The sequence below is a fragment of the Paraphaeosphaeria sporulosa genome (genome assembly GCF_001642045.1).
Source record: "Paraphaeosphaeria sporulosa strain AP3s5-JAC2a unplaced genomic scaffold CC84scaffold_9, whole genome shotgun sequence".
Lineage (NCBI taxonomy): Eukaryota > Fungi > Ascomycota > Dothideomycetes > Pleosporales > Didymosphaeriaceae > Paraphaeosphaeria > Paraphaeosphaeria sporulosa.
In genome coordinates this window covers 280,039-295,783 of record NW_017253368.1, presented here as the reverse complement: position 1 = coordinate 295,783, position 15,745 = coordinate 280,039, and the positions used below count along the sequence as shown (strand labels likewise).

General features: G+C 50.6%; 4 protein-coding genes across 4 annotated transcripts; all 4 read right to left on the bottom strand.

Annotated features, from left to right (window-relative positions):
* Positions 1-70: 70 nt before the first annotated feature.
* Positions 71-981, bottom strand: CC84DRAFT_976422 (uncharacterized protein). Its single transcript, XM_018188031.1, has one exon. The coding sequence runs from the start codon at positions 758-760 to the stop codon at positions 311-313; it is 450 nt and encodes a 149-aa protein (XP_018032337.1). The 5' UTR covers positions 761-981; the 3' UTR covers positions 71-310.
* A 3,189-nt stretch (positions 982-4,170) lies between these two features.
* CC84DRAFT_1061728 (HET-domain-containing protein) lies at positions 4,171-5,133 on the bottom strand (the record flags this gene model as incomplete). The annotated part of the gene is made up of 1 exon (XM_018173592.1): positions 4,171-5,133. A coding segment is annotated over one exon (963 nt), but the record flags the coding sequence as incomplete, so codon positions are not given.
* Positions 5,134-8,261: 3,128 nt separating this feature from the next.
* Positions 8,262-10,459, bottom strand: CC84DRAFT_976338 (uncharacterized protein). The gene is made up of 3 exons (XM_018188030.1): positions 10,168-10,459; positions 9,884-10,029; positions 8,262-9,749 (listed from the first exon to the last, which is right to left on the bottom strand). Exons 1-3 carry the CDS (start codon positions 10,327-10,329, stop codon positions 8,513-8,515), a joined length of 1,545 nt encoding a protein of 514 aa, XP_018032335.1. The 5' UTR covers positions 10,330-10,459; the 3' UTR covers positions 8,262-8,512.
* Positions 10,460-12,419: 1,960 nt separating this feature from the next.
* On the bottom strand, positions 12,420-14,231 carry CC84DRAFT_1208122 (uncharacterized protein). The gene is made up of 2 exons (XM_018182143.1): positions 13,985-14,231; positions 12,420-13,935 (listed from the first exon to the last, which is right to left on the bottom strand). The coding sequence occupies exons 1-2, from the start codon at positions 14,070-14,072 to the stop codon at positions 12,704-12,706; spliced, it is 1,320 nt and encodes a 439-aa protein (XP_018032334.1). The 5' UTR covers positions 14,073-14,231; the 3' UTR covers positions 12,420-12,703.
* Positions 14,232-15,745: the final 1,514 nt, after the last annotated feature.

The window sequence follows — 15,745 nt, the reverse complement described above, 5'->3', positions numbered from 1 at the left end:
GTCGGCGCACTGTAACAAACAAACACCTGAAATATCTTGGCAGTCTGATATTTGTCACCACGAACAATCAGATGGTAGCTCACTTTACCAATCACCAACTGGCATCGAGAGCCATCTCACACTCTGGCTTTGGTCATCCTCCCTTGTTGCCTCGTATTACCTGGAGCAGGGTCTATCCTCATGATTTAATTCTATTCAGGGTGTACGTACGTTCGCTGAAGACCCTGGGCGCATCCACAGCGCGCCCTACAATGCAGTAGACCCTTGGTCCCAAAGTACACACTCAATGCTTTCCTTGTATGCCGCTAACCTATCGGCCTCTTTTGTTAACCTCCACCAGCGCCTTCATCCTCGCGTTCAGCGCCCTCAACGCAGCCTCCTGCGTCACCCCACTTGTCCCATGCAATACCAGCCCCAACGCTGCCCCCACTGCCCCCCTCCCAACCTCCCACACAATCACATTCGCAGTGAAGTGTCTATACAACTGCCTCGCAAGTCGCCTCACCGTCCGCTCGGGGTTCTCCCCTGGCTCACAGGCTCCCAACCTAGGGGTACCTCTCGTGGCTTCTACCAGTGCCCTCATCTTCTTCTCTAAGCACGACAGCGCTACCGCCCTAGTCTCGCCAGGGGAGACGTGCAGACGCTGTACCAACTGCGCTGTCCAATGTAAGTCTCTGTGTGGGGGGCATACTATGCAGGCGTTGATGTGCGTGTAGAGCTTCTCACCCTGGGCAACGGTGCTGTTTGCCAGGCGCTCCATGTCGGGATTCGAGTTTACCCGCCACAGAAATGCGATAGCTGAGCCGATTGCGATCGTGAGGGTGATATCGGTATAGGCCAGACGGCGGAGGGCGCTTCAACGCGCGGGAAAGGAGGGATCATGGCTTGTTCCTCTTGCAGTAACGGTCTGTAGAATCGCTGCAGTTGTGAGTGGGGGGATAGATCTTTCGCACAAGGCCTTGCAATTATAAAGGCTAGAACGGAGGTGCTTGGTCAATAAAAACCCACGTTCACTTGGTCTAAGCCCATGATCCAGCTTACTGCTTGTCAGCCCAACAAACAGCTTGCCCAGCGCAGCTGGGACAGACTAGCTCGGCGAGCAATTAGATTGCGGAGAGCACCTGGTGCATATCAACTCATGGGGCAATGGTCTTGTGTCAGGCCTGATGAGGAGTGGATACATTTACAAACATTCTGCTCTGTTCAGCATCCCAGACAAATGCAAAGAAGCGGAGGAAGTCTGAGAAGGTCCCGCCCCGACCAGCGTGGAGGAAGAGCACCCGGGGCTGATTTTTGTTGCGCAGGTTGTCTCCTGCGGGCGGAGCCGCGGTCGCCTAGCTTGGGGTACAGCATTGCCTGGGCAAGAGCTGGCCCCGAAAGGTTGTGATGGGCCTGTGGATGAGGTCTAGTCAGCTTTGGCTTCGACATTTCCATGCAAGCGATCAGCAAAAAAAAGCAAGAGTGTTCCCAAGCGTGAGTTGCAAGTTTAAAAGCGATAAAAGACGCCAGGCACCTGCTGTTGCATGCAAGAGCCGACCGCGACTCCCAACAAAATTTAGGTAAGCAAAGATAGCTTCAATAATGCCACTGCGTATTACTTCGACTATTGGTCCCGTGATTAGCGATAGATGCCCATCATGATAAGTGAATACAAAAGCCAGGCCTTGTCACAGCACCTGAAACCCGCTCATGACTCGAAAGAAGAACCGTCCCCGTGGTGCATCTTCTACACCACATTACAGTACCCTGTCCGTCTCTCCGTCTGGAAAGATCCCCATCGTCCATCAGACCGATCCATCACCAGGAATAGGAAAAGAATCATCCGCTAAACAAAGCGGAACTTATCCCGAGAGGGGTAGTAGCCTGTACCGCTTCAGCGTGTACGGCGTGTCGTCTTCGTGGCGCAGCCTGCAGTTCGCGTCGATGTCAACATCGCTTGATGTTCGTCGAATTCGCCACCGTCCGGCATGCTTCGCGCGAGACGCTCGTCTCCCCCGCGGAGCGTCGAAGAATAAGTGCTGGATTCAGCGTAGGTGCACGTGGCCGTGCGGCGAGTGTGGCTTGGGGAGATACAGTAACCATCGCTATTGCTTTTTTTTTTTTTTGCATTTGCGTTGCTTTGCAGCAGTGCATTGATGTAGTTGGGGAGGGCATAGTCGATGTCGTGGTAGCCAATCATCCGAGGTCAGTGGTCCTGCACAACCCAATTTCTTGGTCCGAGGGAGAGACGGAGCGTCTCATGCCGCTGATGTCCTGCGCATCCTGGCGCAGGATGTAGCCAGAGATGTCGTGATTGGTGTGGGCAGTGCCCACATGGTGAGTCACTGTGAAGGTGGTTAGCACGTGCAGCCGAAGTGTGGCGCAGCACGGCCTTCGAGGGGAGTGATAAAAGAAGGGAGAATCCGCTGTTGATGCGAGGAATATGGAGAGACATTATGTGCGGGTGGAGAACCGGCGACGACCGGGTGGAGAGCTCTGTGGAGTGTTGTAGACAGAAGAAGGCGTACACAACACTCCACGAGAGGCACCACTCGACGCACGCAAGAAATCCACTAAATCCACACAGAACAATCACCAGACTCGTACACATGCAAAGGACACGGATGTGGAACTCTCTTCTCTCCACTCGAACACAGCTGAAGGTCGGATTGAGGGGTATACTCACGATCGCAGTCAAACTCGCAAACATCGTCTCCAGCCTTCCCCATCTTCATTCCTCCCCCTCTCTTGGTAGTTGTTGCTGTCAAAGACATCCTGGCTGTCGTGTGTTTGTTATGGTGGTAGTGTGTTGCCAGCCAGGAACATTGGGCTCTCGTGATTGTGAGTTTTGCAATGGTGTAGTAGCGGTTGGCAGCTATCTGAGGGAGAGAGGGCATGGCACGGAATGACTGGATTATTATCGAGCTCTGGCCCACACCGTTGCCAAGCAAGCTGCGCCCAGCTGACCACCCTCCTTAACCCCACCAGGCGAAGCGTGCAGGGAATCAGCGAATGGTTGCACGCGCTATGCAGATGATGCCAAGGGTGCATGTTCATTGCTTGTGCGATTGGCGTCGGGGTGCGCTACCGGCGTTGTAGGAGTTTCGGGGTGGTGGGCTGTGCGCACGAAACACCTTTTTTTGGACAAGATCGTGGGCTTTCAGCTGGAGAGGTGCGCGCGAGCCACAAAGTACGCAATGATGTGCCCACAGCCTTACGATGCGAGCTCGCAAATTTGTGCGATAATCTCCGGTCGAGGCACTGCGGTCCAAGATTGGCGCCCATTACAATTACTTGAATAGAGTGCTCACCGCTTCTGACGACCGGCGACAATTGCATTGCTGGAACGGCCGCGTAAAGTGAAGCCGGAGTCCAACCTCTGGACTACTCACGAATCCTCGTCGTGCGAAACATGTGGTCACGAGCACAAGTCGATCGAATGCGTTGCGGAAATGGCAGTAATTGACACAAATATATAGAGGTATCTGGCCTACTGAGCACGATGCGCAGAACTACATGAAATCAACCTAGTTTTATTTTGCGCCGTATTGAGTGCATCTCGTTTTTGGGATCAACATCAAAGGAACCGATAGCCACACGCTCCCAATGGGTTCCGCAATCCTGCACAATCATGACATGCTGTGTGATAGTCGCAGCGGTCGACGTTCCGCTGCGCCCTTGGTTCCCTCGTATGGTCCGGTGGAAGTGTATCGCGAGAAAATTCGTTTCTTCGATAAGTTCTTCCTCTACGATAGTCATCGACGTCGAGATAACACGCCTTCCTTGCTCCAAATGTAGGTAAAATGTGGGGTCCCCGTCGGGGAAATAGGCGACAGAACTGGCATTGGCTTCAATATCCAAGAACACGCTAGATTCCTTGCGCATCATAAGATATAGAAGCCACTCGTAGTTTCTCTGCATATCGCCCCAGCTCATAGAACCACTGCTACCGGGATTGAAGCTTATCTCTAGAGCTCTTTCGTTGACTCTTGGATCTCGTGGGCGCTCGATCCTACGAGGTGTTCGTACAAGATCGACATCTGTGTAGTCGGCCGGCCACGTAATCTTGCCATACCATCCAGTCCACGACCAGCTTGGGAACCCTCTACGTCGCTTCGAAGGCGCCTCTAGGTCCCACCTCAGGCTCTCCGCAAAATTTGGCAACGCACGTTTCGAATTCGTCATCGTACTACTTCCGTTGGGAGACCCTGTGGCTTTCGCAAACGGCACGCCGTGCAGGTGCCGCATGGAATTGGGCATCCGTTCGAATGCCCGGAATATTCCAAGGATTCCATTGAGGATGTCGGACTCATGGGACAGCGACCTTTCTGAGTACTCGCTGATGCGGCTGTAGATGTCCCAGGGGTCGATACCACAGCCGTTCAAAGGGAAAAGACCCAGGCGCCCGGCCGCACGGTACCGCTTGTGGAGGTATGGCTTGTCAGGTGCGTGCATCTTTTTGAAGGATTCCAGAGGTATATCGAGCATTTCGGCGCAGTAACAGCCCTGGCACTCGAAGTACACTTGCTCATCGGTGAATACGAGCCGCCTGGTAGATAAAAGACCTTCTTGATATGTCCATGCTCTTGATATCCATCTGCAGTTTTCAGGCTTCAATTCGGGCTTGGGTATCGCACACATACGCTCATCGCCAAGGACTACCGAGGACGTCGGTGCGCGAAAGCTCCGGTTGACTCCAGGAAGACCGTGGTGTGAGTTTCTTCCTGCAGCTGCTATGATGGTGACGGCAGCCTGTTGATAGATGATATCCATCTGTTGAAACTGGTAGTGGAGGTCATTGGTGTCGTTTTGGTCGATACAGTATTTGTCCACCCATAGCCATCGATATCCAAGCTCCTTTGTCGCGATTATAGCATCTCGTATGGTCTTTGGGTAGGCATGAATTTCTTGTGCAGATGCCTCTTCCTCGCCCCATACGTAGCTCAGCGCAACATACGGTTCATCCTTGTTTGCTGCGACCACGTCGCCGGTAGAACAGTCGATCAGTCTGAAGTTTTGAATGACGTACCCTTTGTGCCCACTGCAATTGTCGCCGTGGAGTTCCGTGCAGATCCGAAGCCATCCTTTCGCTCTCTCGAAGTCGACCAAGGGCTGCACATACTTCAGCCAGACTGGCGGCTCACTGATATGTGAGGCAACATACGGTACACTGCCGGGCGGTGGTCCATTTTCTGAAGTCGACAAGACAATTAATCTGTGGTCCAAGATTTGGAACAGCTTGTCAGGCACATGTCTTGTTTTTATGGAGAAAAGGAAGTACGGGTGCTCATCTGTGAGGTCGATAGAGGAATCGCGTAACAGTAAGTTTACGAGGAATCCACAAAATGTACATGTGTCTGGATGCCAATCTCTGACCAATCCCAGAAGGAGTCTTGGACGTGCCGAAGAACGCACTCCGGCGATGTCAAGGCTTTGGCAGCGGGAACAGAGGCGATCTTGCTTATCAACCGAGTAGGACATGTCTAGTCCGCATAAAGTTTCCAGTTTGTTTGCCGGTGTTTGGTTTCCAAGTCCCGGGGCCAGGTGTTACCAGTAGTATTTGAGGATGCCGGACCAGCCCCGCATCGGCGCGTAAGGGGCACGAACAAACCCTTCCCTTAGCGGTTTTGCAGTGCTCTAGGATTCAAGATAAAGGGAAGCTGTGAATGCAGATCTACAGGCGAGTGAAATGACACTGAGAGTCCGGTGAGCCCCGCTAAATGCACACTAGAACAGCAGGTGTTGGGGCTGAGGTGAGGCGAGCCAATCATCGGTCCAGTGGTGATGTACCCACAACAACCCAGACAAACCTCGCCAATTCTTCTCCCTAGACGCAGGTGGGTTCAAATCCTGTAGTATTGGGATCTGGGAAAATTAAGCAAGTGTTGTTAAATACTATTTATAAGTTGCGTGTATAGTCAGCGTACAACATCACCTTTAGATACACACAATTCAAGTGTAGAGATAGCAAGGACATACTTCTGGGCTCGATAAAACAATCAAGCTAAAATTATAGATAGGAACATTCTATCACAAAGAATATAGTCGGATGATGTTGCAAATCTCAAATGATTCCAGTCATCCATCGAGTCGGTGCGTGCTATTGAATATACGTGTGGAGCTGGTGTTCCTGGACTCCAAGACGAAATTCCCAGACCCAAGAAGTCCAATCTGAGTGAACCAAGAGGCCAAAGTAGTAAATTCATCAAACGCTATCATGTGCATCGAGAACAAAGCTAAGCATGGGGATTCATCCCGTAGAACAAGATGCCCAATGACGAAGAACACCAAACAATGTAGAAAGTCCAATAAACACATCAAGAACAGACGGCGGAAGTGAAAAGCGGTCTTCACATTGCCACCCCAGTCCTTGAAGAATCACAGCAGAAGATCGACTGCCAATCATACTGTAGTCATATCTTTCCTCAGGGATATATCAATCCTACAACTAGCTCATAGCAGCCGCTGCCGCATTGTAACCAGCTTGACTAATGGGCTTCAAGCACCTCGCTGACGAGGGCGCATATTCCTGTTTTCGTCCCGCGTCCGACGCCGTGCCTTCACCACGGTCTGCGCAGGGTTTGTTGTTCCTGTGGCAAGCGATTCTAGATGTCTCGCTGAGAATGGGTAAATGTGTGAACAGTTGCGGTATGGGTACGAGTAGTACTTGCACAAGGCGAGGGTGGTTTTAGTGGCGAGTGATCTCGAGATTTTGTTCTCCTGGTGAATGAAGAATGGCGCTTGATTTTTGGCGGATGTATTGGAAGCGTAGGAGGTCGTTGTGGCTTTGATCTTCTTGCGCACTATTTTCGTATGATAGAGGAATTGGTATAAGATTGTATCAGAGAGCTGCGGTGGGGAAAAATACATAGAAGGAAATTACGACGGATTATATACTCCAGAAATGCTCGTTCGCTATCAAAAATGTTGGTGTGCTCTTGAAGTTGGTACGTGAAGTGCATCAGCGATTGGTGTAGTTTCGATATGACAGGTTCTGGTGTTTGGTGATATAAGAGCGGGGAAAAATACAGATACCAAACTGAAAAGCATTCAAGGTGACAGAGCGTAGTGTAGGCACACATAAATGTGAAAAGAAAATGTTTTCGAGGCTGTGTCTGTAGATAGATAACGACTTCTTCATGTAATTCTTGTGATTGAAGCGCAAACGGTTAAAGAAGAGGCCTACAACTCTGGAGAGTAGGGACAGTACGCTGTGGTGATCTTCTGCGCCTGCTTTGGACATACTACCTGCGACCATGGCTGACAATGACAGCAGAATGAGTGAAGTCGTCCGCTTTGTAGTCGCAGTTCTAGAATCTAAGTCTGTACCAGTTGCACATGTTTTCTCTGACCTTGTCGTCTCCTTGCCGGGAAAAAGGGTTGGCTATGTTCTTGGATACATTGGTGAGGGATGTCACTGCAAGATAGCTTGGCCGGGAGAGTTGTCCTGCGTCTTTGGAACCTTGAGTGATATCGTTGTGAGGGCTTCCATAGAGCCCGTTTATGTGTGAAGCTGTGCTGTATAATAGACAATGAAGCACAACAGTCCCGAGACTTTGGACTCGTTGATGACCCGTTGGCCATCGCACTGTGATGCTGTGTCTTGATATGGCGCAGGCGATTCAGTGGTGATTGGCGTCGTTTCTGCAACGACAACTCCGACTGTTCGAGGCACGATGATGGTTTGAAGGACATCTAACTTTGTGCGTGCTCGGACAAAGGCCAACGAGGGCTTATACGGTATGACCGAACGGAAGTTCAAGACTCGTACCTCTTGTTGAGGGTTCGGCCGCGAATAGAACTGAAATGACGAATACATTTCTTCCCAGTAAGCTACGCACTGAATCTTTTAGGACGCCACCAAGGGTGAAGAAGTAAAGTAATTTTTCAGTTATCTGAGACATTCTCACCTGATTAAATTGAATAAATGTTAAACACGTTGTCAACATCTTGGATAGACAATGCTTGGCTAGCAGTGGCAAGACAAAAAGTACCGGGATGTGCTACGCCCATACACGAGTCGGTACTCTAGCATATGAGAAAGACTACGTGAACACAGAACTACAATATACAGAGATTTCGACGCTCAGTACACTGAGACCCAGTACTTCTCGACGCCCATACTCCATTTTGCGCCACTTATGCTAAGGCCGTATGCAGATCATAAAGCATGAGAATTGTGACAGAAGGAACTTGACACCATCCCAAAAATATTCGCCGGATGGCACTAAAAATGTGGGAGACGCAGGTATGTTGAGGATAATTGAGCATTTTCGGCTGCATCTCCGGATGCCGGCGCCACTAACGACATCGTAAGGTCATGCACTGGGCAGGGCGGTCCATCTAGTGCGTCGCAAGTTGTCCCTCAAGACTGGTACGTATCTCTTTGATACCACACGCAAATTTGACTGCAGATGTGCTGTTTCCTCGGTGGGATTGGTGCCCTGGCCCAGGCGTGTTCAATCCAGGTTTCTTCATTTCTGCGTCGGCAATGAGAAGGTAACTCAGGAATATTTCAAACTCTGCCACTACCTCAAGGTAGACCCCATCGCTTCTTTTCTGTCGTGATATTCCAATCTCGCTCTTTCTCCGTACTTGTTGGACTCGAGTAGGCAGCAGGTAAAATGGCATGTACCATCTTCAATACGTCTGCGTCCACCTCTTTATCTCGATACTCTTTATGGTTGTGCAGCCGCTCGCTAATCGTGCCGTATAGGTCTTTCCCCACGATATAATATTTCTGCTGGGTGACCAAGCCTACGAGCGGATGCCCAGGTTTTCGACTTGCTTTGCAATTATTCCACTGCGTGTGAAACATGTCTTTCCATCGCTGTTTGTACTGTTGGCCTTTGAAGGGTCCTTGTTGCTTTGCGGCAGGCAGTTCGCCACCGACCAGTTTCTCCATCAGCTCGCGGCATGAGACAAGGCAATCGTGGATGCGGTGCTTTCGTTCTGCATCAGATTTGGCCTGTAGATTCTCGCGCAGTTTGCGTTCTGATTCGGCGTTGGCTGCAAGGCGTTCACGGAGTGCCCGTTCCGACTCTGCATTCTTGGCTTCCAGCTGTTCGCGAAGCTTCTTCTCTGCTTCGGCCGTCTTGGCTTCAAGTTGCTTGCGCAGTTTCCGCTCTGCCTCTGCACCCTTGGCTTCAAGTTGTTTGCGCAGCAGACGCTCGGATTCGGCTTTCTTGGCTTCCAGTTGTTCGCGCAGTTGGCGCTCTGATTCAGCCTTCTTGCTCTCAAATCGTTCCCGGAGTGTGGTAACTGACGCCGCGTCGGCTGCAATCTTTTCGCGGAGCGCTCTTTCCGATTGAGCATCGGCTTTCAAGCGTTCAATGAGAAGGCTTTGCGCTTGAAGTTTCCTTGCGTTCTTCAGGTCTGGCAAGCTTTTCTCAAGCTCTTGTAGGATCTGCTCAACTTTGATGGATTCGGTTTCTAAGCCTACAAGCTCAGCGAATAATTTGATGCGCGCGCAGAACCGTGTCCAGCCAATGCGCCCTTTCGTCTCTTTGTAAGTTTCTTTGTACTCACTGAACAGGTTCGGTCGCCTGATGAGGCTACGCACTTGCTTTTCTTCCAGCTGCGATGTGAATGCCTCGTCATCAAACTCTTTCAGGTCGAATGGGAGTGAAGGTGTCTTCCAACCGTCTCGGAGCTTGGCGCGGAACGTGTACCGGAGCAGCATGTGGAACCATGAGCGTGTCACATCGCGCAGATTCTTCATAGTAGCCTCTGGATCTTTCCAAAATGCAGCTTCAGTGTCAGATAAGTCCCTGTCACGCAGGGAGAAGTCAGCCTTGATGTAGTATTTAAGACATCCGAGCCCCCTTGGATACAGAATCCTCCATCGCCTTAGACTTCAATATGAGTGATTCTCACATCAAAGTCTCTTGCGGGAAACACTCACTCGGCATCGTCATTGTCTTCATCTTCGTCATCGTCATCCTCAGAAGAGATGAGCTCTTCCATCCATGGCTTGGCCTTTATGAAAGACTGTAACTGTTGATCCTCTTGGATTTTCGCAGTCATATACGGAACAATCCTCTTTGCGACCTACGTCACAGTCAGTGTGAGTTTGGACACATGTTGTGCCTACGGGCCGATTTTGGCCACGTGACTTGGCGTGGTTCACGAGTCCACGCACAGCCTGTCGTGTGGAGATCATCTGACTTCGTGCAGAGGGAATCCTACTTTACTCTGGTCCTTAATGACCCAGAAATCGAGGCTCTGGAATAGCTCAACTGGCGCAGCTTTGGGCTTGTCGCGGGGTGGATCAGACTGACGCGGTCGCGAAGGAGACCGCGAGGGCGATCTTTGCGAGCGACGAGTCTTTGGCACGAACAAGGAAAACATGTCTAAATATAGGGCCGTCGTCTGAAAATGCGTCCATCTAAGAATATGTATCGCGGTGCTAAGCGGGAGGATGAAGCTGGCATGCTCGCGGCGTTGGCGAGTTGGATCAGCCGAGGGATGAGGCTCGAGAGGCAGCTGGACGTTGAAGAAGTTCGTGCATGAGACGGATTGGGTTGCACGTCAAAAGTCGTACTGCGAACGTAGAGTTGCGTAGGAGACGTTTGTCGTAGGAGTTTGCGTGCTATTGTGGATCCGGCAGCCTAGGGGTCACCTGAAATGGCGGTGACGAGTTGCGATGCGAGGGGTAGCGCGACCGGTGAGTTGGAAGAATGAACGAACACACGACCATGCGCACATGCATGTTTCGGCATGCACCTATGTCCCAGAAGTGCACGGCATAGCACTACCAGCTCTGAGAATGTGATGAGTAGGAGATTCTACATAGAGTAGGCTCCGGAAGGAGTGATCCGCCACGTTTTCTGGCTGCGCTGCACGTGTCTCGATTAGGTTTAGCTCGAGATATTTGTGGATTCCCAAGTTCCCTAGAAGTCTAGATCTGTATGCTTCTTCCACCATCATCGTCCTACACAAAGGGAATGCAGATACTGGAATGAAAACCTGTTTGATGCAACACGATATTATGCGACATGATTGGACATAATACTCATGCTCCTTCTGGCGCTTTATGTGCGGCCAAGAGATTCCAAACCTCACCTAAGATGACGAATCAAGTACAGCCTAATAATACTCGCAGAAAACGTTCGTAGATTTCTCAGGGCAGTCGCTCTTTCACGATCTTCACTTGCCCTGATACCTTCAAGGGCCCTCTTTGATCTTCCGGGTTCCTAGACAAATAGCCTTGTGCTTCATGCATCAGGTACCAGCTGTCCATGCGCAGTTCATTCCTATCCTTTGGTACCCACTCCCCGATCAAATACTCTTCGTTCAGGAACACCTCAGGGGGGCCTCTCGCAAGCTTCCTTTGACGCACTAATACCACGATCTCACCGTCGCAGCGGCACCTCTTTGCTAGATCGAGCGCGGCTTCGTTTGCATCCTCAAAATAATGATACCATCCGATCTTCGTAGACTCTTCTTCATAAGTCCACGTCGAATCCAACTTAGAGAGCCGGAGTTGTAGGCGATATGCATATGTGGTCGGACAACTATTCATACTTGTGGGTGTGAGCGTGCACGATCTTGAGCGTTGTGCGGACGCCGGAATAGTGAGTGTACTTGCTCTTGAGCGTTGTGGAGCTGATGGCAGTGAACTGTCAGATACTTACGATGCTACTGGGTAGGTCTGTTGGTCCATGCTCGCCTAGTCCTTGAGGGCTATTTTTGTTAGGTAGCGGGGAGGCTGAGGCATAGAGAGCCGTCTATAGTAGCTGTTTTTCCTAGGTGATGGTGCGTCTAATGAATGAAGTAACGCACGCTGCCTTCTTTCACGACATCTTGCAGTGTTCATTGGTCAAAGTCCTTCCTTGGGGCATCTATGGAATTCCGTCCCTACCATACTGTATATTTCCATGACCACTCTGGAGTCACCAAAGATCTCACTATACGACGGACATACTGTAATTTCGTATTTCAGTAGCTTTAAGCATGTTGTGTGCCGCTGTCACTGACCATGCTTGACGTATCCGAGCCACAATTTGCAAAACAATCCACCCATAAATTCATTACACATTCATTTACTAGGTCTTCACTTATTTAATCAGGTTGCAATACCACCGGGAGAGCGCAGCTTATGTACGGCTCAGCGCCGATTCATCCATTGGAAATATGGTTCATCGGAACAGGATTTGGACTTCACATATGAACACCACCAGCGTCTTTGTTCTCGAAAGGATGGGGGACGATGTGTAAGTTTTAGTGAGAAGAATTCTCGGGCCGTTAGGAATTCTAGCACTAGTTGTTCGAATGGGCCTGTAGTGCAGGCGTGCGACGCGCCAAATTTGTAATTAAAAAGGCTGAGAATCTGTACTAGAAGGGGACGGAGTGCTGCATGACTCGCGTGCGTGATCGCCAACGCGTGCTTCACGAACTATTACGAACAAGAGTCACGTCCAGGATGTCAATCGGATCTTCATCGTACAGACATTGCATTTGAATCGCAAACACGAAAGTACAGCTACGCCATATACCCGGCTAATATTATGCATGTTGAAAAGGGAGCCGAAGCTCCATAAAGCGCCACCGGCGCCATACGCATGTAGAAAGAAAACAGAGAGCCCAATGCGCCTGTTGCTGTATGCGCCCTTCATGCTTAGTCGCATTGCTATTATTAAAACCAAGGAATAACGGCAATCCGACGCCCATATGATGCAATGCAAATTTGATGGAAAGTTCAGTAACGAGCTGTCATACCAAGCTAATCAACATCCATCGGCTCGGTCGCGCTACTTCCCGGGCCTGTCCGCAGAAGGGTGCGGGCGGGAGCAGCCTTTGTAGAGCTAGGGCTGGCGCCGGCGCCGTTCCTCCACTGCTGGTGGGTCGTGGCGTACGGGGATGCTCCAGATGGATCCGTGACAATGATGCTGGAGTTGGCCAACCCTGATGGCAAAGAATATCGCGGTTGGGGAGGCGCAAAGTATCCGATCGGAGGGGTACCAGGCGTCCCGGGCGTAGAGGACTTGCGGTTGACCCTAGGCCTATTGACGCGCGAAGTCTGCAAGCGCGGCGCAGGGAAGCATGCATTCTTGACACGTGTTTGAAGCTCAATCGCAACATTGTCGAACGGCTTGCGGTCCTCAGGATTCTTCCAACCCAGCTTTTGCTTCATGCACTCGGCCCTACGGTGGCTGACAGTGGAGCCCTCGATGCGGATACCGTTGTTCTCGAAACGCCTGCAGATCTCCGATCGAGTCAAAATCAAAAGCACGACCAGAAGACTGATGTTGTCATTGTCAAGAAGATGCGGCGCAAAGTCACACACGTCGCAAGCAAATTGACGCATCTTGATCAACTCATCCGTGTCCGTCACAGTAACGAACTTCTGTGCCATGGCGAAAGGCCTGGTCATGTCGCGGCATATATGATTATGCAAGATATTCGCAACGCTAGCGACCGAGACGGGGTAAATGTTGTCTCGATCAATCTTGTTGGTAGCGGTTGAGGATACAGTGCCAGGGATATAGATGATCTCGATGTCATCGAATGGTCCACGCAGATTGGTCTTGTCAGGATTGCCGTCCTTGTCCTGGAAAACGTTCTTCTGCAGCTGCAGTGCTTTGCGGGCCGCTATGATAGCTTCCTTAGGGCTGTAGATACCGTGTTCGGATGCGAGCTTCACGGAGTCTTTGTGCATTTCGAATCTAGATAACTTGCGCTCCACGTCTTGAGGCCGAATCCAGTCTTCCGACCATGGTTCCTCTGAAAGAACCTTGTAGAAGACTTTGGTGAGCGCGCGAAGCTTGATCTCTTGATCTGATAATTGACGACCACCAAAGACTATCTCGTCTGTTTCCCGGTAAGCTTTGTCAATGAAGTCCTTGCGGTCCCTTGAGGTCAGCTGAGGAGAACGTGGGTCATCCTTCCACTTCTGGATGATGTCCATGAACTTTTGGTGGAACATATCATCGAAGCTTGGCATTTGAGGAGGGCCTGCACCAGATCAACACAGTGAACTTCTTATCGATCGAGTTTGACTTACTTCGCTGTGGCGGTTGCGGTTGTGGCGGTTGTGGCGGGGAGGGCGAGGTAGCCGCGCCTGCGTCTTGGGCCAATGGAGCAGGTGACATAGTAGCAACGCGGCCCGCAGCCCTATTCACTAGTCCAGGGGGCTTAAGAATGTGCGCGCAGTCGGTATCAATGCGTATTGGGGAGGAGTTGATGAAACTTGATGGCGTTGTGGTGTTGTAGTGGTTGAGGCGTCTGTATACCGTCGGTGAGTGGGGACATGCCTAGGTTCGAGGTGCGAGGTAAAAACATTCACGCTCGCGTAGTTAGCGCCGCTAACCGTCCTTGGCGGGCTTTAGCCAGTCACATGCTCACGCGATGGTCCCTGCTTCGTACGTTCCTGACCTCATCTGAACAACCACAATGTAGGACGAACATTATCCACACAACAAGGCCCTACGCATGTGAAGCACTCGTAATAGCCCGTCTGTTTGTTGCTGTCATGCGCAGAGAAGGCCGTCACCAGTGTTGGAGGCATGGGGGCGATCTGGAGCTTGAAGTTGAGCTTGGCTGCCTAGGTGAGACAAGGCCGCGAAACGTCTCCCCACTTTGACTCAAAATTGCAGCACATTGTCCATTCATTGCTGATCTCGCATTCTGACTAGCACGCCGCGCACGCGATCGCAACACCGTAGTTATATGTAGTATAATGGCTATTCACCAGATCCTACGTACGACTGTCCATTTGCGCCTACGGATAGCGCCGAAAGAAAGACGGTAGATGAGATATAGTCTCTGGAACGAAATCGCTCGAGCCGCCATGGGCATTACTGCGCTGTTGCGCCTTAAGGGCTGTCAAGTACGCTCACTCTATCAATTCCTCCTGGTACAGCAGGGAATGAAGTGCTGAAACACCTGCCTGACTATGTCAGAATCGACAAAGAAAAGTTACAATCAAGCCTGTCGGATGAGAAGGCGTATCTCGGGTGCAAGAGTACGGTGCTTACTTATATGTAGCAATAGGTACCAAGTGTCTCGATTTCGGAGGCACCAAAGCTAGTGCCACTAAAGCCCCGACTCGCTTTCACAATGCATGCAAACTCAAACTTGGATGAGGTATATTCGCGAAAGAATATCGAAGTTTCGCCATATGCCTTGAGGACAGACACTCTTCATGAATATCGGCTGGAAGGGGAAAGGTCTAGTACACGAGTCATGTCGTTTTTCGACGTTGATACCTCACCGTCTTTACATCATAGCCCAAGCTTGGGCAGGGACTGGAGACACTGTAAACAACGTCCATTTCGTAGACTTGGTTGACGAACATATAATCGGCCCAGGAAAGTTGTGTACGCATACATGTAACGCTGGTAGCCTGAGACCGGTAATGACATGAGAACTTGTCATGGCATCTCACCTTGAAGCGACGAAGTAGGATTTTGTCTTTGTCAAATGTTAATCATGTGCTAATATATGGAGGTATTCAAGTCAACGGGACGAACTTGAATCGATTCTTCGCAATCAACAAAGTGGCAATTACCTGCTTCAGTATTACTGGATGCAGTACATGTTCGGGACAAGCTCAGACAATCTTCCTGAAGTCGGCGCAAGGGACAAGAATCACATATACGACTTTTCTATCAATGTTTCTGGTGATCCTAGAGCTTTTTCGGTCACATTTCGGTCGTATTTTACTCGAGCATCTGCGCAGTGATGACTTCTATTGAAACACAACTATTTGGACACTCCCTGGGGAAACTTACCTCTGATGATGCATATATCTTTCATTGCGTAT